General features: G+C 33.6%; 1 protein-coding gene across 9 annotated transcripts in view; it reads left to right on the top strand.

Annotated features, from left to right (window-relative positions):
- Positions 1 to 24,079, top strand: part of SMARCA1 (SNF2 related chromatin remodeling ATPase 1) — an 85,360-nt gene that overhangs the window by 27,175 nt on the left and 34,106 nt on the right. For 6 of the 9 annotated variants that reach the window (XM_039864936.1, XM_039864930.1, XM_039864929.1 and 3 more), the window contains 10 exons: positions 312 to 421; positions 1,753 to 1,979; positions 2,899 to 3,020; positions 5,606 to 5,641; positions 6,553 to 6,705; positions 8,793 to 8,925; positions 9,525 to 9,673; positions 12,172 to 12,291; positions 17,476 to 17,586; positions 17,854 to 17,967. In XM_039864936.1, coding sequence (XP_039720870.1) covers positions 312 to 421; positions 1,753 to 1,979; positions 2,899 to 3,020; positions 5,606 to 5,641; positions 6,553 to 6,705; positions 8,793 to 8,925; positions 9,525 to 9,673; positions 12,172 to 12,291; positions 17,476 to 17,586; positions 17,854 to 17,967 — 1,275 coding nt within the window. The remainder of the gene's footprint in view (positions 1 to 311; positions 422 to 1,752; positions 1,980 to 2,898; positions 3,021 to 5,605; positions 5,642 to 6,552; positions 6,706 to 8,792; positions 8,926 to 9,524; positions 9,674 to 12,171; positions 12,292 to 17,475; positions 17,587 to 17,853; positions 17,968 to 24,079) is intronic. The other 3 variants (XM_039864931.1, XM_039864935.1, XM_039864937.1) reach the window with 2 other exon arrangements.

Below are 24,079 nucleotides of genomic sequence, written 5' to 3'. Positions count from 1 at the left end.
TGAACCATTTTCCTCTCATTCATATATTTAACCACTTTGAAATGGCTGAATTTTATTTCCCTTTTAGAGACTCTCTCAGAACTATACTCTGACATTGCATTTCCTCTAAGGTTTAAAAATCGTATATTATAGCAGATTTTTTAAAAAGACTCTTTTGCACTTATTCAATAGTCAATAATTTTGTTGTCTCAGTTTTTAATGTATTTTGTGCCATCACAAAATACATTAATAGATTAAATAGATTAAAATGTTTAATTTAGGGTTTTCTATTAGATGTTTTATAAACTTCTATAAAAACTATCACTTTTTAGGTTTTAAAACCATTTTTGTTACGTCGTATAAAAACTGATGTAGAGAAGAGCCTGCCTCCTAAAAAGGAAATAAAGATTTACTTGGGACTGAGTAAAATGCAGCGAGAATGGTGAGCTATGTTGTTTCCATTAGAATTTATTTATATATAAGGATTTATTAAAAATTAGCTTTGTACTGGTTCAGTTACACCTTTAGTTCAAAAATTACATTGTCTGTTTAAATGGCGAGTTAAGTTCAAATATTTTAATAGGAAATTGATAGTATTTTATTTAACCTTTGGGAAAGGGCACTGGCCTTGGAGTCTATAGCCCTGTGTTTGAATCTTGTGCTTCACCTCTTAATAGCTATGTAGCTTGGGCAAGTTATATAACCTTGGTTTCCTTTCTGTAAAATGGGGATAATAATACCTAGCTTATGAGGATGCTGTCAGGGTTTAAAGGGATAATGTCACTGGCAATTTTATTAGTTATTCTTGTTTTTTTTTTCCATCAGTGAAAATAATAACCATAAGAATAATCAGTAATAAGATGGTTGAAAATATCAGTGAATGTGGATATGACAAAAATAGAAGCTGGAATGGTTTGATAAATGCAAGCAAAGCAGGAAATTGACAAGAGGAGTCACAAGGAATGATAAATTAGATGTTAATAGTGTAATAATGCAGCTAAGAGAAGCAAAATGTTGCTTATATTAATAAAATTAGATTACTTATAATATGTAACAATTTCTCTACTATTGAAACCAGTATAGGGTAATGGTGAGGAGTATATTTCTATGAACTCAGAAATAAGATCAGATCCTGGTTTTGTCCCTTTCTGTGGCCCCAAGTAAGTCATTTCACTTCTCTTAGCTGCCTGAATTTCCATCTGTAAAATGGGGGTTATACTAGTACATATCTCAGAGTTTTTGTGAAGATTTAACAAGATGATTTATGTAATGCCCTTGACATGATACCTGGCTCTTCCACTCAGTACAGGTTGGCTCTTATTGTAATTAAATATTCTTAGTGTTCAGATGGACACACAGGTTTGTTTTAGTCTGGATGAAGGTCTAGAAAAGATAATGAAAAATGTTTATAGGATCAGAAAAAAAAAATGACCTACAAAGACAAGTGTAAAAAAATGCAGTTGTTTTTAGCTCGAACAAGTAAAGTTTGGATGCCAACTTTCAGCAATCATTGTACTTATTGAATATAGAACTTATCTGATATAGTTATCTGAATAGTTATCAGCTGATGACAATTTCTAGTAACAGACAAAAACTTGAAGAGATAGGTTCAAATCTTCACTAGTTTCTTGGTTTTACTGATCAGATTTACTCTCAAATCAAATCCTGTTGTTTATCTTTAAATGGGAATCTAAGCTGATCACCAAAGGGATATTTCTTGATGGCATTAAACCTTTCTAATAATCGACAATTAATTATAGTTTAAAATTTTAGGTATACAAAAATCCTGATGAAAGATATTGATGTTTTAAACTCTGCTGGCAAGATGGACAAAATGCGACTGTTAAACATTCTGATGCAGCTTCGAAAGTGTTGTAATCATCCTTACCTGTTTGATGGTGCTGAACCTGGTCCACCTTATACCACTGATGAACACATTGTTAGCAACAGTGGTAAAATGGTCGTTCTTGATAAACTGTTGGTCAAACTCAAAGAACAGGGTGAGTTACACATCTTTCAGTTGACATGAAATAACTTATATTAATGAATACAATTTTGCATACTTATTTATCATTCACTCATTCAGCAAACATTTGTGAGTACTTACTATTTGCCAGGATTTGTCCTATGGCCTCGTTATACAAAGGTGCGTAAGACAATAGTCTTTGACTTGGAGAAGCTTACAGTGTAGTGAAGAGGAATAGTTGCAGTTCATTCTGATAAGAGCTGTGATATATTGAGAAACTGGGAGTTGGAGAAGTGGTCACAGAGATGACCTTTGAAGTGAGCACTGGATCATGTGTGAGAGTAAAACATGGGGAAAAGGAGGGGAAAGGTTTTCCAGGGCAATGAAACAGGTGTGAAAGAAAGGGAATGCAGAGTTTACGGTAGTTGGGGTAGAGTGGCAGTGATGAATCTGGAAAGATGGATGGGGCCAAATTACAAGAGGCCTTTTAAACCATGCTTTAAAAAGTTTGGGCTCTTTTGAAGGTGGGGCCGGGGGTGGTGGAGGTCATAGAAGGATTGACTGTGGAAAGTGATGTGATCAGATTTGTAAGGAAGAGAAACTTAGAAGCAGTATGAGAGACAAGAAACAGGAGACTAGTTGGGAGACTATTGCAGTTAAGTCCAGTGAAAGATTGTGTAGACCCATTGCTCATCCTCAGGACAAAGGCAGATGTTAAATCATCTCAATATGTGTGGAGAATTTTGAAGGCCTTAAAAATGTGTAACTCAACAAATGCATCATTCTGTATAGCATTCCTTGAAAGATGTGCATTTGTATCTGTATGTGTGTTTAGTGGACTGTTCATGTGCTGTATATTTATGTTGTATATGATGCTTACTTTTATTTTTGTAACTTCCAAGTTAGTCTTACACAAGTTGAATAATTTGATTTTTTTTGGTAAAATGTTTTAGGTTCAAGAGTTCTCATTTTTAGCCAGATGACTCGCTTGCTGGACATTTTGGAGGATTATTGTATGTGGCGTGGGTATGAGTATTGTCGGCTGGATGGACAAACCCCACATGAAGAAAGAGAGGTGAGAAAGAGAAAATAAGACTTTAAAAATCAGAGTTCAATTAAGCCATGTTTTCATCATTTGCTAGTTTTGAACTTTGGCCTTTTCTTTAGGTAAATGTATTGAATTTCTCGCTACTACCTCTCTGGGATCTTCAGTTTTGCTTCCATTACACTGACTCTTTACCAATCATTCTTTATTCTTTCCAAGGTCTTCAGAAACATTCTCACTTATCTAAAGGATAATACATCATTACATCCTTACCTCCTCTAACCACTGCTATCTTTGGCCTTTTGATTACTAATTGTTTCTCAGCTTACTCTTTGACCTCTGATTTTATGTCATTTTCTTTTCTTGATTTGCCTCCTACAGTAGGCCCTCACCATTCGTGGAATTTAACAGTTGAGATTTTTCCAGTTTATGAGCAACCCTAAAGACTCATGAAACACAGTAATTTGTAAAGGGAATAATCTCAGTCTTTGTAAAACTGAAATGGGACAACATAGGTGTAGGTGCTAATCATGCATTTGTATATTGGAATACTAAAAAAGTTTGGCGTGCAGAAATGAGTCACTTAGCTAGTGAGGAAGCCTACCTAGCACCTATCTTTCAAATTTGGAAATTCTTGTGTATCTTTAGATTATTTCTCACGAATGTCATGGGTCTAATGTATTTTAAACTCTTTAAAGCACATTTTTTGGGGAGGGCTTTGCTAATTTATCTTCTCTTTTCTGTGATCCTTCAGGACTCTGTCTTTGGCCTCTGTTTTAAGTCTGTACTCATGCTCTGGGCAAAGATCGTGATTTCATGGTATAGTGGAAAATGCATTGAAACTTGGTTTCAGAAGACCTGAATTTTAACACCAACTCCACCACTTTGTAGTATATGCAAGGCATTTAATTCTCTGAGCCTCAGTATCTTTAACTGTATTATAAGGGTAGTATTAATACCTAAGCTTCTTTTTTCTGACAACGTTGTGAGGACCATTGGAAATAATAGGTATGAATGCAGTTTTTAAACTGTGTAGTGCAGTATATACTGCATGTCATGAAATTGCACACAGGCCTTTTTATCTCTCTACTTTAGAGCCCCTTCTCAGGCCACAAAGACTCAGCCCATGGCCCTTTCTTTCCATAGGTGCAGTGGGCATTACTGTTCTTTGTATGCCTCGTTATTGAAGCCTGGCCAGAGCATAGGATAGTGTCTACTGTAGGCACACAGGCCCTTTTCATATTAAGGGTTTAACCTGCTACCCACTGGGGAAACACTTGTGTTATCATTTATAGATGTGGGACTTTTCAAAGCTCATGCTATTCCCTGCTCTACAGTATTTTACTCTTTTTGAAATGGTAACTTGAAGCTTTTTTGGGCTTTTGCTCATTCATTCCTGAAAATGGTTTCTGCAGATCTCATTAAGCATAGGCCATATAGTACCATTCAAGATGACCCTTCTTACTGGAACGAAGATGATACTAAGGCAGAAGGGTAGGTGATTTCTGACCACAAATAGCCAATTTGCAATTCTGACTGAACTCTCTGCTCATGAACAATATGGACTTTGCCTAATTATGCCCAAAGTCTTCTGGTTTCTTAAATTGCATGTATTGACTTTAGATACCGCCAAACCAGAGCTGCTAATTTTTTTTTTCTGAAATGCCCTGCTTTCCCATTATGTTGTTGTCTATATGATCATTTCATCTATTTTCCTAGTAAGAAGAGGAAGACCATATCTTTACTTGATTCCTTACTTTATCAGCTGTTAATTAACAGTTCTTTCTCAATGGCTCTCAGATTTGCCCTTTTTCCATTGCCACAGCTAAATTCAGCAAAGTATTTGATCATTCTCTGAGTCAGTTCCTGTTACTTTTACTTAATTGGCCTCCTCACTTTTCTTGGGAAAGGGACTAACATTTGTTAAGCAACTACTATAAGCTAGGCAACTTATAGTTCCAATCGAATTCTTGCAGCAGCCCAGTAAAGTAGTGGTAGAATTTTCTCTACTTGCAACTGTGTCTCAGAGAGGTTAAATGCTTGCTCAGAACCACATATGTAATAAATGGTAGTTATGATTCATGCCCAGGTTTTTGCTATTTCCTCTACACTAAATTGCCTCTCACTACATCATGCTGCTTTCTATACTGCCCCCTCTACATGCTATACTGACTTGGCAGTGGGAGTCACCTTTTCTGCTTGCAACTTTTGACCATGCCATTCCATTCATTAAAAATATAACGTCCTTTATTTTGTGATTGTAAAAGTAATACTTGATTGCTGAAGGAAATTTGGAAAATAACGAAAACTATTTCCAGCTAAACTTTTTATGTATGTATAATATATATAAATAATTGCTATTCTGTGTACAGTTTATATAAAGCTTAGTATCCTGATACTTTTAAGTTACCACTATATTGTACTTTCCTATATCAGTAAAAAAAAATCATCGTAAAAATAATTTTCGTGTAATATTTCATCTCATGGATGTACTATAAATAATTTATCCCCTATTGATCATTTAGGTTGTTTTCAATTTTTCACTACTATAAATAATGCTAAAGTGAAAGTCCTTGTACATAAATCTTTGTGCACATCTCTGATTATTTCCTTAGGATAAATTCCTAGAAGTGGAATTACTGGGTCAAAGGGTATGAACATTTTTAAGACTCTTGATGCATATTGCCAAATTGCTTTCCAGAAAAGTTGTGCCAATTTATACTCCCAGCAGCAATGTATGAGAGTGCCCGTCTCACCGCCCCCTCGTCAACATTGAGTATTATCATTTTTTTAATCTTTAAAAAATGGTATTATATTGTTTTAATTTGTATTTATTTGATTACTAGTGGATTAAATATTATTCTTGTGTTTATTAGCCATTTGTATTTATTCTTCTGTTTATTGTCTTTTTTTTTTTGCTCATTTTTCTTTTGGAATCTGAGTGTTTTTTTTCTAATTCGTATGAGATATTTATATCGTAATTTCAGACTCTTTACTAAATATCCCTCAGTTACTTTCCTGATTTTCATTACTTTTCTATTTGCCCCTTTTCACCATACGGAAATAAATCTACTTACCTTCCCCTAAATCTGTTGTTCTCATTCCCATTTCTAAACCTTTTTTTCCCTCTTGGTTGGTCTCCTAAACTATACCTTCTTTATTAATCCTTCATAAACTAATGGAAATGAAGTTGAGATATTTGACATTATGCCCCCTAGATATATATCAGCTCTCATTCAATTAAAACGTTTTCACTATTATTGTTTTAAAATAATTCAAATGATTTATTATTCGCTTAGTTAAATTTGTCTATATGATTGTTCTAAGTTTGTCTCTATTGGCATAAGCTTATAAAGATTAGGAACTTTATGTAATATACTTTCTATAGCAATTCACATAGTACAGTATATAGATAGATGCTTAAATATTTTTGAAGGTGGAAGAATATTATAAAGTGGGGTTTTGAGTATGCATGTTAAAATGTTTATTTCTTAAGGACTCTGGTAATATAATTTGATTTTCTTTCTTTTTCTTTCATCTCCTGTGTCAATTTAAAAAAAAGGAAGCAATAGAGGCTTTTAATGTTCCTAATAGTAGCAAATTCATCTTTATGCTGAGTACCAGGGCTGGAGGTCTCGGAATTAACTTGGCAAGTGCTGATGTGGTTATACTATATGATTCAGACTGGAATCCACAGGTTGATCTACAAGCTATGGTTAGTAATCTTTAATGATGTCAGAAATTTACCTTAGCTCAGAATACTATTGTTATTTATATAGCACAAAGACATTTTATGATAAAAAGGTAACAACAATTTGGGGGAGATTTTGCAGAAACTATTCTACCAGGGAGCTATTTCACTTACCTTTCATCATGGTGTCATTTATTGAACTAGAGCTACAACTTTTGTCAGTGTGACACATTTTAAGATAAAGAAATATAACTTAAGAAGTAAAGAGATTCAAAAGAGCTATGCATTCAAAATCTCAAGAAGTTATTGGACAATTGACTGTCTTTGGAAGCAATTAAAGTCATATGCCAATGAGGCATAGCTTAGATAGAAGTCCTTCCTTTTCTTTTATAATAGAGAATTGAAAAATATTGACCATTGGGACATTTTGAAATCAACATGCTTTGGCATAATTATTACTTTAGCATGGTACTGAACTACCTGTTCGATATGACTAAGCAGGAGTAAGCCCTAGTAAGTTAGTGTGACTGAACTGGAAAACCGTTGATGATAACCTTTATTTCCATAAAAAATGTTAGAGTATAGCTGATCCTTCACAATTTGTTGATTTGAGTTTGGAATTTTAAATATGTGTAGGGATGTTGCATTCTCTTTGTTCTGTGTTGAAACTGTTACTGGGCTCTAGTGTTTATATTTAGTATAAGGTCTTTTTTGAATCTTGTTTCTTTGATATTTCTTTCTCAACTACCCTCTTCCTTTCACCTATTTGCTCTAGTAGCTTCTGTGTTTTAAAAACACTACCCTTAACTGTTATTTTTTTATTATCAGAACTTTCTACCAGTTACCTTTGCCAACTGTAAACTGTAGGACCAATTCTAGAGCAATATATAGTAAGGATGTTAGTATTCCATTAATTTGTATGACCCTTTACTACTGATTTCTGAATTGCCTCAGCAAGCAGAAAGAGCTGTTTGATGATGAAATAAAGCTAACTTTTGCCACCATAGCAACTCTTGTTAACTACTTTGTCCCTCACTCACAAAACTCTTTGCTAGTGTGGAAGATGTTTGTATTTACTAGCATAAAGTTATTTAGTAACTTAATCCTAAAGCTTTTGGCTCCCTCCAGTCCTTATCTTTTAAAAATTAATTTATTTTTAAATTATAGTTGACATACAATATTATATTAGTCTCAGGTGTAAAACATAGTGATTGAACATTTGTATACCTTATGAAGTGATTACCATAACTCTAGTAACCATCGACCATTGTGCAAACTTATAATGATGACAGTATTACCTCTGCTGTACATTATATTCCTGTGATTTATTTTATGACTGAAAGTTTGAACTTATTAATCCTCTTCATCTTTTTTGCCTATCCCCCCTCTCTGTGGCATCCATCAGTTCTCTGTATTTATGAATCTGTTTCTGTTTTGTTTTTTCATTTGTTTTGTTCTTTAGATTCTACATATAAGTGAAATCATACAGATGTCTTTCTCTATCCTACTCATTTCACTTAGCGGAATACCCTTTGGGTCCATCCATGTTGTTGCAAATGGCAAGATTTCATTATTTTTTATGGCTGAGTAATATTCCATTGAATATATGAACATATGTGAATAAATATATATGTGTGTATATATATATATATGAATAAGTAAATAGACGTATATACACACATACACACATACATACATACATATACCTCTTCTTTATCCATTCATCTATTGATGAACACCTAGGTTGCTTTCATATCTTCGCTATTGTAAATAACACTGTAGTGAATGTAGGGGTACATATTTCTCTTTTAATTAATGTACTCATTTTCTTTGAATAAATACCCAGAAGTGGAATTGCTGGGTCATATGGTAGGGCTTTGCCTGTTTTCCTTCTGGAAGTTATCCATCAATGGTAAGTAGAATATTTGCAGATTTCTTTTTTCCTAAGGGTCTGTAGATATTCTTAGTAGTCATCATCCTCCTTTCAAAAGTGGCAGGTATAGAGAGATCAGGAACTAATTTTATTTATAGAATTTTATAGCATATGGTGGCTAGGTTATACATTTTATCCAGAATTCCCAATATCTTATATTAGGATCTTTTTCTACTAGGATCGAGCACATCGTATTGGTCAGAAGAAGCCAGTACGTGTGTTTCGCCTCATCACCGACAACACTGTTGAAGAAAGGATTGTAGAAAGAGCTGAGATAAAACTGAGGCTTGACTCAATTGTTATACAACAAGGTATTTATACATATAGACTTAATTAGGTGGTTTGTTTGCAAAAGAAAATGCAGTTTTCTTCAAAGGAGATTACTTTTAATGAAAGGTGGCCAAAATTGGAAATTTAGAGAAAAAGACAGTTTTTAAAACAACATGCTAATTTAAACCTTCCTAAACAAAAGCTTTGAATTTATTATAAGCTATTGAACATCAGTAGCTTATAGTTGAATGTCAATGGCAAATATATGAAGTATATGATATTATTTTGAAGTATATGATATTATTTAGTAGACAGAAATGTCTAGTTAAAAAAAATTTACACATGTATTAGAGAGTACCTTTCCATGCAGAGCAATTTGATCTAAAAAGGAAAGTTTGTACATGAAAGAATGTTTCTGACTTTTAACTGAGTTTTACAGAAGGAAATTCATATTGAAATAGAACGTATGGAAGAAGAAAATCTTGTAGGGTTGTTCATTAAAATATAACTTTAAAGCTCACTAATTTTTTGTTTAACTATAAGCTTTACTGATGGCTAAATGTAGTAGTGTCTTATTAGAACTATTATGCCATGCTTTCTCTGGAATATAATCAAATATATGCAACTTGTATGTTATTAGGAAGACTCATTGACCAACAGTCTAACAAGCTGGCAAAAGAGGAAATGTTGCAAATGATACGGCATGGAGCCACTCATGTTTTTGCTTCTAAAGAAAGTGAGCTGACAGATGAAGACATTACAACTCTTCTGGAAAGAGGAGAAAAGAAGGTTAGTTAAAATGGCATTTTGTTTTCAGGATGGACTGTTTTGAAATCAACATACTTAAGCATGCTTATTATATTTGCATTGTTTCAAATGTGTTTCAAACTGCATGTTTCAAATGACGCACTTTCTCCATAAGAATCTGTTGATTTATATCTGGAGTAGTTTAGTTTTCTTTCCTCTTCTTAGAGAAGTCCCTCTAACATGTCCTGAAATATTGGCTTGGTGATGACGAACTCCTTTACCTTTTTCTTATCTGGGAAGCTCTATCTGTCCTTTGATTCTAAATGGTAGCTTTGCTGGATAGACTAATCTCGCTTGTAGGGCCTTGCTTTTCATCACTTTGAACATTTCCTGACAATCCCTCCTGGCCTGCAAAGTTTCTGTTGACAAATCAGCTGACGGTCTCATGGATGTTCCTTTATAGGTAACGATCTGTTTTTCTCTTGCTTTTACGATTCTCTGCCTTTAATTTTTGGCATTTTAATTATGATGTGTCTTGGTCTGGGTCTCTTTGGGTCATCTTGTTTGGGATTCTCTGAGCTTCCTGGGCTTGTATGTCTATTTCCTTCACCAGGTGAGGGAAGTTTTCAGTCATTATTTCTTGATATAGGTTTTCAATTCCTTGCTCTCTCTCTCTCCTTCTGGTACCCTTAAGATGCAAATGTTGGTGTGCTCGAGTTGTCGCAGAGGCCCCTTAAACTATCCTCATGCTTTTGGACTTTTTCTTGTTGCTGTTCTGATTGGGTGTTTTCTGCTACCTTATCTTCTAAATCATTAATTCTATCCTCCGCTTCATCTAATCTACTGTTAATTCTTCCTAAGGTATTCTTCACTTCAGTTATTGTAGTTTTCATATCTGACTGGTTCTTTCTTGTTTTCTATCTCCACTTTCATGTTTTCTATCTCTTTGTTAAAGTTCTCACTGAGTTCATCTACTCTTTCCCTAAGTTCATCGAGCATCCTTATAACAAGTGTTTCAAACTCTGCATCTGGTGGATTGCTCGTCTCCATTTTGTTTAGTTCTTTCTGGAGGTTTGTTCTGTTCTTTCATTTGAAACATGTTTCCTTGTCTTCCTATTTTGGCCACCTACTTGTGCTTGTTTCTATGGATTAGGTAGGGCTGCTATGTCTCCTGATCTTAGTAGAGTGGCTTATGTAGTAGGTGTACTGTAGGGCCCAGTGGCACAGTCTTCCCTGGTCACCTGAGCCAGGTGCTGCAGGTATGTCCCTTGTATGGGTTGTGTTTGCCCTCCTGTTGTAGTTGAGCCTTGGTTGCTGTGTGCTCATCAGTGGGAGGGATTGACCCTCAGGCCGATCGTCCGTGATGACTGGTCAGGACCAGTGAAGGAGCGGTTGTGCAGGGGCTGACCCTACAGAGCAGGATTCGCTTCAGCAGGGCTCTGGTGCCTGCTCTGCCTGCCCTTTCGGTGTGTTGTCCTCAGATTTGACCCCAGGTGGTACTCTGGTTCAGAACAAAGCCATCCACTGGGCCTGCAGGCTGGGGCCTCATGGGAGGGGCCCTGCAGCAGACAGAGTTCAGCTATGTTGTTGTTAATGGCAGGATTTCCTTCTTTTTATGGCTGAATAATATTATATACATATACATTTGTGTGTATGTATATGTGTATATGTATGTGTGTATATGTATATATGTGTGTATATGTGTGTATACATACATATACACACATATATACATATACACACATACATATACACATATACATATGTGTGTGTATGTAGCATTTTCTTTATCTATTCATCCATCAATGAGCACTTAGCTTGTTTCCATGTCTTGAGTATTGTAAATAATGCTGCAGTGAATATGGGGGTGCAGTCATCGTTTTGAGTTATTGTCTTTGTTTCCTTCAGAGAATTACCCAGAAATGGAATTGCTGGATCATGTGATAGTTTTATTTTTATTGTTTTGAGGAACTTCTACACTGTTTTCCATGGTGACTGCACCACTTTGCATCCTCACCAATAGTTGTCATTTCCGGTCTTGCTGATAATAGCCGTTCTTACTGGTGTCAGATGATATGTCATTGTGGTTTTGATTAGCATTTCCTTGATGATTAGTATTGTTGAGCATCTTTTCATGTATCTGAGATCATATCTTGAATTTTGAGTAATCTTGTTTTAGTATGTTTCACATATGCAAAATGATTGTTTAATCCAAGTTGGCATTTATTTTATTTCAGCATTAGCTATTTGACCCATTAAAATTATGTAATAGGAATTATAATATGGCTGCATATTAAATGATAAAAGATTTTAAAGAAAGCCTAAGTGAAGACTACTTTGGAATGAACCATTTCAGTACTTAAAATTCTCCGGGCAAGTTAAATTTATATTCAGGTTTAATGTTAGCATTGCATTCTTCCCTTGTAAATTAACAGATTGGATATGTCATGTCAAATCTGACTTTTGAAAAGATAGGGAATACTCAGATATTTATAAGTAATTCAGTGATAATTTTCTCATTTCAATACATTCAACTTTAGACTGCAGAGATGAATGAACGCTTGCAGAAAATGGGAGAGTCTTCTCTGAGAAATTTTAGAATGGACACTGAACAAAGTTTGTACAAGTTCGAAGGAGAAGATTACAGAGAAAAACAGAAGGTAACTTTTTATCCTCAACCATTAGACTCTCAAATTAGCATTTCTCCTCATAACAGTTATAAAAAAACACTGGCACTTACCTATTACAGTACTTTGCTATAGAGTGAAATTTGATGTAGGTCAAAAGATTTCATGTAAAGGGCTATATCTTTAATATATTTTACTGGTTTATTATCATCACTGTCATTGTCATTATCATTTTTGCTGCTATTGCTGCTATGACTATTACTTTTGTTTTGAGAAGCAGTATAGGATTGTAGTTGAGTTCCTGGATTCTGAAACTGAATCCCCAAATCTATCACTAATAAATTGACTTTAGATACTTGGTTTTCTCATTTATCACATGAAAGTTATAGTAATTACATCATAGATCATAGAATGATTCTGATGATGAAATGAGTTAATATTCCTAAAGTAATTAGAACAATGTGTGGTACTTAATAACTATATTAGTAATGATGTTATTGACATAGTTACTTAAATGCTAAGACTTTGTAAATGTGGTCTCATTTATGAAGTAATGCCTTGTAACATACTGCATGGACGGCAATGGTCCTATGAAGAAATGAGTTTTATTTATTTTGATTGTTTTAATTAAATTTGTAGCTATAATTTTTAAAACTTTATTTTGAAGTGACTTTAGACTTTATTGAAAAAAAATAGTACAGAGTTCATATATATCTTTCACTGAGCTTTCCCTATTGTTAACAACTTACATAATCATAGTATAGTGATCAAATCCAGAAAATTAACACATTTTTCCCTAATGTCCTTCCCTGTTCCAGGGGATATGGTTCAGAACCCCAAATTTCATTTTTTGAAAAACAGATTCTTATTTTTAAGAGCAGTTTTAGGTTTACAGCAAAATCCAGCAGAAAATAGAGTTCCTGTATTCTTCCTGCCCTCACATAAACACAGCCCCTTCCACTATCAACATCCACCACCAGAGTGGTACCTGTGGAACCTACATTGATATATAATTATCATTCAAAGTCCATCATTTGCATTAGGGTTTACTTTTGGTGTTGTATATTCTATGAGTTTGGATAAATGTATAAGTGACATGTATGTACTATTACAGTATTATACAGAATAGTTTCACTGACCTAAAAATCCTCTGTGTGCTACCTGTTCATCCCACCTTACCTTCACCTTCTGCAACAACTGATCTTTGTACTTTCTCCATTGTTTTGCCTTTTCCAGAATATCATATAGTTGGAATCATGCAGTATCTAGCCTTTCCAGATAGACTTCTTTTACTTAGCAATATGCATTTAAGGGTTCTTCATATCTTTACATGGCTTGATTGCTTATCTTTTTAGTGCTGAGTAATATTTTGTTGTCTGGATGTACTACAGTTTATTCATTCATCTACTGAAGGACATCCTGGTTGCTTTCAAGTTTTGGCATATTTATAATTAAATAAAGCTACCATAAACATCCATGTGCAGGTTTTTGTGTGGACATAGATTTTCAACTCCTTTGAGTTAATACACAAGGAAAATGATTGCTGGATCGTATGGTAAGTCTACGTTTAGTTTTATAAGAAATTGCCAACCTGTCTTCCAGAGTGGCCATATCATTTTGAATTACTTTGAGCAATGGATGAGAGTTCCTGCTGGTCCACATCCTCATCAGTATTTAGTGTTGTCAGTGTTCTGGATTTTTGCCATTCTAATAGGCGTGTATGGGTATCTGATTTTAATTTGCATTCCCTTGATGACATATCTGATATGGAACATTTTTTTATTTGCTTATTTGCCATGTGGGGATGTGTCTGTTCAGGTTTTTGCCCATTTTATAATCAGGTTGGTTGTTTTCTTATTGTTCAGTTTTAAGAGTTATTTGTGTATTTTGGATAACAGCCCTTTATCAGATGTATCTTTTGCAAAGATTTTCTTCCATTCTGTGGCTTGTCTTCTCATTTTCGATCCACATTGCATTTTTGTTGCTGTGTCTCCTTAGTCTCTTCTAATCTCTAATAGTTCTCAGTTTTTCTTTGTCTTTCATGACCTTGACACTTTAGAAGAGTATTAGTATTCAGTTATTTTGTAGTTTGTGTCTCACTTTGGATTTGTCTAACATTTTCCCATGATTTGATTAAAACTTTGCATTTTTGACAAGAATGCTATAGAGGGGATGCTATGTCCTTTTTAGTGCATCATACTAGGGGAACATATGGTGTTGCTCTATCTTATTACTGGCGATATTAACCTTGATTACTTTGTTGAAGTGTTGTCTGCTGGGTTCTCTGCTGTGGGGTTATAATTTTTCTTTTTATAATAAGTATCTTGGGGGAGATACTCCTCAAACTTTTACCCACTGATTTTAGCATCTATTGGTGGAGTTTGCCTTCAACAGTTATTATTGTGGTGTTTGCCTAATGTTAATTTTTTTTATTTCCTTTATTCCATCTATGGATTAATTAACTGGGATTTTTTCTGTAAGGAAGAGCTGTCTCTTTTCATTTACATACTTATTTATATTAACATGGACTCATCGATAATTATTTTACTTTTTGTTATAATACAGGTCTGTCATTTTGTTGCTCAAATTATTTTATAAAGCCGTTATATTTTTTAACTCACAGAAATGAATTTTACTAAAATAAAAATATACGTTACAGATTTGATTTTACTGAAGAAATGAGAGGTGAGCCATTTTAGTTTGCAGTGCAACTGGTATGCTGACAATGCTTTGTTGCTATTATTATTATTATTTTTTTTTGGTAGATTTTAGTGTCTTGACTTAAATCTATCTAGTTATATCTATAACCTTAATTCTGACTGTTTACATTTTATGTTGATGAGATGGAGGTGATGGCCTGCATGCACAGGCTGGAAATTGCCTTCCTAATATGCATTTTAGATCTCATTATGTGATATGAATTTTATAAAATTTACAGTTATTCCTGTGGGCATACTGGTATTAAGAGTGTTTTATAAAGTGGAAAAATATTAAACAGTGAAGAGTCTAAATATCAGGGGAACTTCTTATCTATATTATTAGAAGAAAATTAGACTTAGTAAAATATTTATCTATATCTAATATAACCAGTTTTTCTGTGCTTCTAATTCTAGGAAAATAATGATGTAGACAGAAATTTTAATAATAGTAATGATGACTTGTGTTTTTATAATTGAATATCTGACAAATCAGAATTTTTTTCTGAATATTCTAAGTTGAGATTATATTTTTTCTATCTTTTCATATTTCCTAGATAGGTTCTTAAAATAGGTTTATATTATCCTTTGAAGAGAATCAAAAACCTGCAAAAATGTTGTTTATACATAAATCATGAGAATTACATAGTGAAGTGATTTTCATATATGATTTGTTGAACCAGTTGCATTACTTTACAGTCATAAGTAGTAAATTAAGTCATAATGACTGACATTGATCCTGAATAAATGAACCTGAATAAGTTTATATTAACATACTCATATAAAACAAATGAATTTAGCGTGTTTTATTGTTTTTGAAAGTTCAGGAATTAGTCTTTAATGCTTATTTCAAATTTGAATACCCAGGCCTTCAAGCAAATATAGGTTAAATGGCCAAGTGCATTACTTTTAGAAAGTTAATTTAAATTATTATTGATTTCTTCACCCCAAATGCGACAAATAAAATATTGGTTATTTATAAAATATTACTATCATCCGCATTAATCCATCTGAGGGGGAAAAGAAAAGAAAACTTATTTCACTGCTCTGGGTATTTCTCATTTTATATAAACTCACATTATACTATGCATATTTTATAGTTTTTAGAGTTAAAAGAAACCTTAAAGGTTATTTAGTCTAATCATTTTTGTAATTAAGAAATCCCATTATAGGATCTAGGACAGTTATCCAGCCTTTAAATGCAGTCATGCTGGGAATCCTACTTCTCTCAGGATAGTTAATTTAACTGTTTTATATTCTCTGGTTCTCAGAAAATTTCTTATTTGACTTATAAGCTCCTTCATGAAAGAGATTGTTTTATTCTTCTTTGTATCCTTGACAATGACTTGAAAATAATACAATAGGTACTTAAGACATATTTGTTAAATTGTATTGAGTAGCAAACTACTTTCCTGTGCCTTTCCACATTGGTTTTAATCTTATGGATCAACAAAAAACTGTTCTTTTCTACTTGATAGACTTTTACATATGTGGATGCCACCATTTCGTCTCTTTAGTCTTTACTTCTCTAGACACTGTGAGAGTTTGTAGATCTGTAAGCATTCTAGTCACCTTAGTTTATCGTCTACTCTTAAAATATGAATCTAAGGTTGGATCTCAACCCTTAGATAAGGTCAAATAGAATGGGACAATTATTTGTAGATTAATGTTCTTTTTTTAGGTCATTAATCTCTTCTGCGAAGGCACTAGGCTAGGTGGGTACTGTGAAATCAAGAAAAATATCAACTAGAAAACCATTCCTATAGACTCCAGAACTTTGTATTGTCAATTTTGTCTATTGATTTTTAAATTGTTTTTTCTAGCTGGGTGAAGTTTTGTATTGCTACCAAATCGTTCACCCCACTTTGGATGTTTAATAATAACTTACATTTAACTCTTGGCAGTTTACCTAATGCTTTCACATATATGGTAACATTTCATCTTCAAGGTAGGTATTATTATTTCTATTTTACAGATGGAGAAAATCATTTCCCTAAAGTTATACAACTGATAAAGTGACAGAACCTGGTTTTAAATTTAAGTCTTTCTGATTTCACTGACTTTTTTCATAGTTCTTTACCAAGAGGATTCATTTAAAAATTTCTTTTGATTTGAAGGGATATATGCCTGTAATGTTGATATTTATAATTTATCCCTTTCAGCTATTTCCTAATTCATACACTTAACAGTTACCAGAATCAATCTTAGTGTTCCCTCTACATTATATATTATTTATTTGTTAGGCATAAAATCTAACCAGATTGTGCAAATTCTTCTCAATTACTAAGGTAGAACTACGATTTAAACTTACTTAAAAAAAGAAAACCATCTTTGCATTTAACCTTGGTATACAGGGCAAGGTTTTGGAACTTGGAATGTGTAATTGTGACTTATAAAAAAAGCAAATTTTAATTCTTCCTAATGGCTTTGGTTTTCTCATGCTCCTGCAACCTTGATATGCTTGATTTTTATAAAACAGTTTGGAGTAATTAAACTCCTCGTTCTTGTTTGTTATGTATAGCTTGGGATGGTGGAATGGATTGAACCTCCTAAACGAGAACGCAAAGCAAACTACGCAGTGGATGCATACTTTAGAGAGGCTTTACGTGTCAGTGAGCCAAAGGTTCCGAAGGTAAAAAACAGTATGAGGCCATTTTTTTTTTTTTTATATCTTATAGCAGGTTTCTCTTGTAACATAGTCTGTGATTCAGATTTACTTATATTAGTGCTAAATCATAGTCCTTAAAATATAACAACAATACAGAAAAGTACTTGATATGGCCCAGCTGCTTAAATGGATTTCATTGTATTTATTTTTTCTATGTATAAAAAAAATGGTATAAGTATGTTCACTTCATATACTGAAAACGTATATATGTACTGCATTTCCCCCCCACAGGCTCCACGACCTCCAAAACAGCCAAATGTTCAGGATTTTCAATTTTTCCCACCACGTTTATTTGAGCTCCTGGAAAAGGAAATTCTTTATTATAGGAAGACAATAGGCTATAAGGTAAATTTTCAGTTTTTTAGATTAGTATAATGTAATCTTTTAAGCTAACATAATCTATTAAGCTAGACTAGAAGGTGTTCATTTTAATGTGAGAATGTAAGAGTAAATCAAAATATGGTATTTTTAAAACCAAAGAGGAAATTTAACTAGAAGCAATGCATTAAGCTACCAAATCACTAATAGGATTATCACTACGTAGGCTTAATGGAGAATTATCTAATGTTTCAAAATAATTTTAATAATGCTAGTGTGCAAGTGGTTAAAGAATGTGTAGAAAAAACAATGGATATGTGGTTAGTTAGAAGCAAATGTCTGATAGATGATAGGAACTTTCAATCATTTTCCTTAATGAACAAGAAATTTTTGTGTTTATTGCTCAAGGTTGATGAAAGCCCCATTGGTGGTTAGTTGACTATGGTCACTTAGATGTTAATGATAAACATAATAATGAATTATATAATTTTAAAATGATCTTTTAGAATTCAAAATTCTTATATAAGTGAATAGGAACCCATTTTTGTGAGTGAAATTTAATGTTTGTCATACTAAAGCTATCACATTGAGAGATTAAGCACACCAGGTTATTTTTATATGTTGAAATTGACTTCCCAGTGACCAAAAGTATAATAATCAATAGTATAAACAAAATTATACAAATGAGAACACTTGTAATTTTATAAAGTTTTTAGTTTTATGAATTGGAAGCTGTGTTTTAAAATTGGAAGCTGTGTTTTAAAATTTATTTTATGAACCATTAACACAAGTGGAACTATAACCAGTTATTTTGGTTAAATGCTATAATGTGCCTAGAAAAGCTCCATGTATGTAGGCTATTTAGTTAGTTTATATTTTGGAGCTAGAGTGGATCTCTAGAGTGTTTCTGCAGTTAGTCCAGAGTGGGAGCATTGCCGTTTGAAAGAGCAAAAAATCTTTGCTTGATATTTATGTACCAAAGTTTAAATATATGTAAATAGGAACAAGAAACTTAAGGTGAATATAAGTAGTTATTTAGGGAAATATAATTAAATTTAAATGTATTAGACCAACAGGACTGGATAAAGTCTTTCTTAGAAAGTCTTTCTTAGAAAGTAACCATGGTCGAACATTCAGACCAGGGATAATAAAATGGTTTCAAAGAAAGTGAAAAATAATGATATGCCAGAAGAAACACAATGTAGAATAAAAGAAGTAAAATTAATAAAATGATTTCTAAGATTTCACAAGATTTAAACGAACATATATTATCCCACTAAGGGTGATAAAAACTTTAGGTTTAGATCATTATTTTTTGTTACTTATATTGACTGTTATTAGTGTGACTTGAAAGAAAAATTAATTGAAAAGTTAGACCTCAGTAACCAACCAAATATCTGTGTATAGCATTTTATAACTTACAGAATGTTTTACCATATACTTTATTTCATTTCCAATAATCCTGAGATAGATGCTATCACCTCTATATAATAGGAGTGAGGAAACTGAAGTTCAGAGAGGTTCCGTGGCTTGTCCAAGGTCACATAACTAAAAGAGTTGCCAAGGGTGCTGGTCTCAAACTCAGGTTCTCAATGTTCAAATGCTGTGCTCTTTCCACTCAGACATTCTGGGCTATTTTTGCATGTGACATAACCTGCTTTTTCCTGTAGCCCTAAATAAGGACTGTGTTTACAGTGGTGTGACATGTCGTTTGGGAGGTGAGCCAAGTAGTAGTCAAGTAGCTGTAATAAGAAAAAATATCTCTGCTAATAGAACTGCCTATACTCCTTCTTTGTACAGATACTGAAATTCTGTTCCCTGTGATAATACAGTGTCCACCACATTCTTGCCACAGCTCTGGTTTTAATGTAAACAGTGCATTTCATTACAGGCAATTTGTGATTAGGAGTGAGGTCTTACAATGACTGGCTGGGTGGTGGCCAACTGAGGGAGATGGAAGGAGAGAGGAAAACTTAGAAGAGGGAGGAATGAAGGGGCAACTGTGAAGGGTGATAGGAAGGAGGGAAATATAAAAAAGGAAAGGAATGAATGAGCAGATGGGAAGATGGCATGGAATCCATGATGTAGCACCTTATTATATTCCTCACCTCTCAGAAAGAAGTGACAGGAGAGGGAGAATGAGCAAAAGGAGGACTTTTTTTTTTCATTTATTACATACTTATTGAGTAAACCTCTATGTCAGGTCCTATGCCAACCACTGGGGATAAAGTGGTGAGTAAGAGACAAAGTCTCTCAGTGCATGGAACTTATGTTCTAATGGAGACAGACGTTAAGCAGATAAGAGAGTAATGACATTGTTATTTGTGTGTTTTTGTACTTATAAAGGGCGCTATAAGGGAGCATAACATGGGCATCTAATGTGGACATTGAGATCAAGGTAGTGGTTCCTAAGGAAGTGTCATTTAAGCTGAAATCAGAGAGATGCACAGGAATTAGCCAAGTGGTGTGGGTGAGAAGAGCTTAACACAGGTACAAGGGTGTTGCAGTCAGTTAGAAGGAAGATTGTCTCTTTAGAAACTGAAAGGCCAGTGTTGCCAAGGAGTAGTGAGGGAGGAGAGTGACTTGAGATGCAGCTGGTGAGCAGGTGAGATTGTGTGGAGCCATTATAGGTCATATTAATGAGGTTGAACTTTAGCTTTAGAGCAAAGGAAAACCCACCGAGATGTTTTTAAGACAGAGGGGTAGGTGCGTGGTGAAATAATAATAGTGACTACTTATTTAGTCCTTACTTACGGTGCTTACTGTTCCAAGTTATTTAAAAGGATTAGCTCGTTATCTTCATAACAGCCCTGGAACTACATCCCTATTTTATAGATGAGGAAACTGAGGCACAGAGAGGTTGAGTAATTTGCCCTGAGTAGTTTGCTAAAGATCAACTTATAAGTGGTCGAGTATGATCAGATTTACATTTTTCAGAGATTACTGTGGCTGTGACACAGAGAATGGTGAAGGTGAGAGAAGATAGTGGTGGCTTAGAGTGTGGTGGTTGTGGTGGTGGAGGAGGAGTGAGAATCGATTCCTTGCCATTCTACTCCTAGCCTGTACTCTCTTCAGCCCCATCTGGATTACCTCTGTATCTTCTTAGACTTGCCTTGATCCTCTGGATGCATGTTTAGCCAAGGATTTATAAGACAAATAAGAATACATTCTGGATGTTAGTTTTCTCTGAACCTTGTCTCTTCAATTTTTTACCAGAAGCTGCAGACCTGAGCTAAGGTGGGTACTTTAATTGGGTAGATTGTACGTTTGAGTTTAGAGTACAGATAGAAGAGCACGGCATGTTAATCATCTGCAAAAGTTTCCTTTCAAAGATTATGTGATAACTGTTAAACTGTCTTCTCACAGATATCTAGCACTGATCTCCACCCCCCACATATCTCCAGAAAACTCACCAGAGCCACAAATGAATGGAGCAATAGTTTATTCTCAGATGAACAGAACCACTGTAGTACAGTTACCTAGTATTCTCTATGTACAGTTAGGTTCTCAAAAAGGGACCCTCTTCCTCATTTCTGCTTAAATGATTATTAACCTAGGACAGAGAGGTGTTGTCTATATCTGAGGACCCTGTGGTGCACAGTACCATTTTGAGTCCCCTGTAGTGAGGGGCTCAATACTTTTGAAGCAGTTGGGAAAGAGCATTTTTCCTGAAGGCCTGTTTATTTGCATTTTTATTTTGTATTTGGTTCCCATCCCCCATTTTCAGCACAACAAGGTCACAGCAGTATTGCTGATAAGATCTGTAGTTTTGTTTTATTCGAGGGTGCAAGAAGTATTGGTTGTTTTGCCCTAACCACTTGGTAGATAGCAGTGCATATGCCAGTTCTCCCTTCTAAGCTTCGACCTTGTTGCAGGTAAGACATTCAAAAACTTTATTGCTCTTGCAACTTAAAGGAGTTACTTAATGCATTTAATCATTAGTTCACTAAAATCTTTATATTGGAAGAGATGACTTAATTGAATTTTCAATTGCAGAATAAAAAAAAAAATCCAGAGTATTTAGAAATTCCATTGAATCTAAGACCTGGAGTGAAAGAGTTTTGCCATATTTGAAGGTGAATAAAGCTGTAGAACATTCTAACATTTATCTTCAATAAAAAATTCTTTAGGGATGGATATAAACATTTGACAAATTGAGGAAGTTCCATAATCTTTGTGAGTTTTAGTAATGTGTCATTGTGGGCCACCTGTTTTGCAATAGTAGAACTGAAACACAGTGAGCTGATTTCAGGTTACTGCTTTCCTTTTGTGGGCCATCACATTTACTTTAGCATTCCATATTTCTATGAAATTCTTGATAAAACTCTTAAGAAACAAGAACAAAAAAAGTTCTTCACTTCTCCATGGAACACAGCTCTTAATCACAAATTCCTTAGGGTCTGACTAGAAATCCATGAAGTAATCGAGGAGTTTCCTTTTGAAAGATAACATTTTGTATTTTGTATATTATATGTCAAGTGTTGCGTGGAGCCATCAGTAAAACATATAGTAATAGTACCTGAAATACTTTTGAGGTATCTGTTTAGTACTATTGGTCTATAATTTGTATACTTAACTTTTATATAGCACTTTGAAATCACTTCAGGAAGCTTAATGCCGATAAGAACATCATGAGGTAAAAAATGAATAGCTTTTAAAAATGATGAATATTAAGATTATTTTATAGGAGGAGATACAGGAATTTAGGAATTTTGACTTATTTCTAGTATAAAACTTTATATGTAAATGAGTAATTTCTAGAATTAAAATAGTAAACGTGACATTGATGAAATCATTCTAAAGTTTTGCTGTATTAAAAATATGACCAGTGGATATGGAAGTAATCCGTAGTGGATATGACATAATATTCTGATTTTGCTCTTATTGAAGTTTAAGGTGGAAAATTTTAGTATTGGGGATATCTGTATAGGAAAAAAGAGTTTATTTTGTATGGGTATATTATCTACTTTTTGTCATAAAATTAAATGCTTCATAAAAATTTCATAAAATGAAATATTTCATTTTAAAATATGGTTTGTTGGACAGAAATTTTGAAGATATTTGATAAATATTTTAAGATTAAAGAGGTTTTTCTCAATTAAAACTTGAAGCCAAAATAATTTTGCATACCAGCAATTTCAGGGTTCTATTAAACTTTTAAAGCTATATCTGTAATTTTTTCTAAATATTTTATTATGAAAACATTTCAAACATACAAAAATGCTGAAATAATTGTACAATGAACACTCATGTACACAGCACATATATTTTCTAATTTATATCTTGCTGTATTTGTTTTATCATCTATTTGCCCAGTTCTCCAGCCTTCTATCAAATGGATATTCATCTTATTTTTTCATGCATTTTAAAGTTGCAGACATAAGTATATTTCACCCAGAAACACTTCAACATGCATATCATTAGCCAGAGTTCAATATTATTTGATTCTTTTTCAAGGTAAAATTTACATACAGTGAAATGTATAAATCTTAGGTGTATCATTTGATGTACTTTGACATAGCTGAAACCCCTATAAAGATATAGAACATTACTGTCACCCCAGAGAGTGTCTGTTCCCAGTCAATTTCCATATCTGTTCCCCGGACATAACCATTGTTCCGATATTATTTTCCTGCATATATTAGTATTTTTTTTTTGTTCTACAATTTCAAGTAAATGGAATCATACATATGTGTACGGCTTCTTTTACTTAGCATACTGTTTTCGAGATTCGTGTTATCATCAATAGTTTACCCTTTTTTTAATTGATGAGTACTGTTCCATTATAAACATATAACACAGTTTGCTTATCCATTCTCTTGTTGATAGACATCTGGCCTGTCTTCTGGTTTTTAGCTGTTATGAGTAAGCTGCTGTGAACATTTGTGTAAAAGTCTTTGTGTAGATTTGTTTCATTTCTTTGGGTAAATACTTAGGAATGGAATTGCTGGTATGCCTATAATTTAAAAATTGAATTTAGCTATTGAAAAAAGTTATTTTTAATCATGCTTTTCACTGGGCTACATTTCATTTTTAATACAGTATTTTATTCTGTCAATTAATAACTAATATTTGAGAACATTTACAATATTAATGGAAGTTAATCTAAGAGAAGTTCAGCTTACATTTTTTTTAAAAA

This window comes from Pteropus medius, unplaced genomic scaffold (assembly GCF_902729225.1).
Source record: "Pteropus medius unplaced genomic scaffold, Ma_sr-lr_union100, whole genome shotgun sequence".
Classification (NCBI taxonomy): Eukaryota; Metazoa; Chordata; class Mammalia; order Chiroptera; family Pteropodidae; genus Pteropus; species Pteropus medius.
The sequence above is the reverse complement of the archived record's forward strand: the minus strand, read 5'-3'. Positions and strand labels throughout refer to the sequence as shown.